Here is a 2,797-nt window from a genome sequence, read left to right on the forward strand (position 1 = left end):
TGCATAACGTATCAATGTTTGTAATGTACTTAAATTGATCTATTTTGTTTATTTAGTTCCTTTTTTGAATTTAATTTGGTGCTACTCTATCGCTAGTTTTTGTTATTGTTTAATTTGGTATTCGTCTTCCTTAGTCATTTTTATTTATTTGTTAACTTACTTATTTATTCATTTATTATTTTGTTTATTTATTAGGAACTACATCCTCTTGTTGAAGGAGGGAAGGACTTCCCTGTCTGGGTGTTTTGTCCAGTAGATAACTCACTTGAGTCCCTAGCACTAAAACTAATGCAGTACTACAGCAAATCCAAATACTTCATATTCACTGGAACAGGCAAACCAGTCAACCATCATCCAAGAGTACAAGAGACCGATATTTGCATTTCACGACCTAAAGAGTCCTCCCCACTGGGTTTTATTGAAGAACTCTGTCATATGAATGCTTTGTGGGGCCTTGATGTCCAGTCCAGTAAACCGTGGGGTTGTTCTAAAGTAGTTTTTGGTAGCGTTGGTAGTTCTGTTGCTGCTGGGTCTGATGTGATTAGTAGTCCATCAGTTACTTTCACTAATGCTGGAGAGGCTCTGGTTAGAAGTGGTAAACCAATCCCCTATGCTTCTATACTATCTGTAAGTTTTTAAAAATATGCTACTCTCTTTAAGACTGATTCACATTTGAAACTTAACTTAATTAAAGGGTTAAGTCAAGACAGGAAGTGCTGTATAAACTAATGGCCACACTTAACATAAAGGATAGGAATAATCTCTATCTTTGTGTTAACTCTGGCCATTGGTTTATACAGCACTTCCTGTCTTAACTTAAGGTCTTACCTTATTACCTTAAGTTTCAAGTGTGAATCAGCCTTGAATTCCTCTCTGCCTTTCCTCCTGGTCTTTTTCTCATTTTTTCCTCATGCATTTTGATGTACCATATGGCACTTTGTTTGGAGCAAAACTTTCTCTGTTTTTGCGGGTTAGCATGCAACCGCTGAGTTAAAGATCAATTGAATATTCAATTGCCATTAAAGGCATGGTACTAACATTGTGAATCCGCTAAAGTTATTTCCATGAAAAATTGATTTTTATTTATCCGCAAAATTAAAGCACTCTACAGTATATTGTTCATGCACATATTGATCTAAATTTATTGTGTTCCATGTTCTCTCTCTCCCATCTTCCTCTTCATTATTATTTCTTTGTTATACATGTACTTCCATACAGGGTTCCCCACAAAGCATGCTAAGTGAGCTAAACAGCATGAGCTTCATGAGCTGACAAGCACTACAATACAGTACATGGCTTTTGAGTAAATTTTTAAAATTGTAAAAAAATTTTATTTTTGATTGGAATTCTTTCAAAATCTCTACACAACATAAGTGTGTATATATACATGTATATATATATATATATAAGAAAAACATATAAAAATGGAGAATTGTCTCCTTTTCAATTTCAGTGAAATTTGGCCAAGAAAATTTTATCAGGGACTTTGATTCATTTTTTAAGCAACTTTAAAAATTCATTAAAAAATCCAAATTTGATCAAGATGAGTTCAAACTTTATACTCAACATAAGAATGTGTATATGTATCAGGAAAATTATTAAAATGGACAATTCTCTACTTTCATTTTTGGCAAAATTTGGCCGAACACTATAGTACTGTAGCATATCAAAATTAATTTGGAACAACTTTACAAATTTGCTGACAAGAAGCACTATGTCAAATCTTGTGGGGAAACACTGTACATTACACTTATTAGTCTCCAATCTTCATGTTGTCCGACTCTCATTACCTTATCTCCATTATAATGATGTCTTATTAAACCTCTCTCCCTCTATCATCCTTTAGGTTAATAGTGTTGATGGATCATATTGTTCACAATGTGGGCAGCTCAACATGCAGCATTGTGTAAAGTACTCACTACATGTCATCAAGTATCTCTGTAACAAGAGTGTACTCTTTAAATCAATGGACCACTGACATACAGATAGACACTGTATGCATACACTGACTGTAACAAAATGTACTAATTCCTCAAGTTCAGCTGTTCTGTTTAACATTAATTTTGTGTATTATGAGATTATTACTAAAATTATTATTTAATGAAAAATTGAATGTACTATCACAACTATTATTTCCATATTTGGAGGATGGTGAAAAACTGAGTTGAGCCTGTGAGTGCGAAAAAGAATCCCAAGAAGTTTTGTTAATGCAATAATGTTTAGCTTAATCTCATTTCACATCATCTCATTTCATTTCTTAGTCTCTTCTGTTAGTAGATACTGCATGTACTCTTGCATATACTGCATGATAGTGATATTTAGTGCATGAATCACAACAAGTGTTTTATTTACTCATTTAAACCTGGTTTTGGTTTCCTTTTGCGACAATTGTGGAGGTAGAGCCCAAACCTCTCTCTACAACAATTGTTTGCTAACCACCCAGAATACAATAGCCACAACATGTATATATATGGAAACCGGGCTTAATAAATAATTTCATAATCTTACTATTACTCACTAGTCATCAGTACAGACAGTAGCTATGTCTCTCCTGTTAGTGGTTGTTCTCTTATTCTTCAGTAGCTCCTGCAGTGTCTCTTCTGGTCAGTATTATGTGTCTGATGACTGCAGTTCAGTTACTCAGTCACCTTGTAATCCTTTATCAGTGTATGCTGGGAATATGTCTCAATACAGTAAAACCACCTTCTACTTCATTGGAACTAGTGTCATTAACTTTAATGTCACAATGGACTCAGTACAGAATATAACTCTGCATGGACTGGACCAGTCTCCTACT

The 2,797-nt window shown here is 34.1% G+C and overlaps 1 protein-coding gene across 1 annotated transcript; it reads left to right on the top strand.

The window, feature by feature from the left end:
• Window positions 1-186: 186 nt before the first annotated feature.
• LOC105315249 (uncharacterized) lies at window positions 187-2,080 on the top strand. The gene is made up of 2 exons (XM_011409822.2): window positions 187-627; window positions 1,847-2,080. Exons 1-2 carry the CDS (start codon window positions 289-291, stop codon window positions 1,976-1,978), a joined length of 471 nt encoding a protein of 156 aa, XP_011408124.2. The 5' UTR covers window positions 187-288; the 3' UTR covers window positions 1,979-2,080.
• Window positions 2,081-2,797: the final 717 nt, after the last annotated feature.

Source organism: Amphimedon queenslandica, unplaced genomic scaffold (genome assembly GCF_000090795.2).
Source record: "Amphimedon queenslandica unplaced genomic scaffold, v1.1 AMPQUscaffold_11248, whole genome shotgun sequence".
Lineage (NCBI taxonomy): Eukaryota > Metazoa > Porifera > Demospongiae > Haplosclerida > Niphatidae > Amphimedon > Amphimedon queenslandica.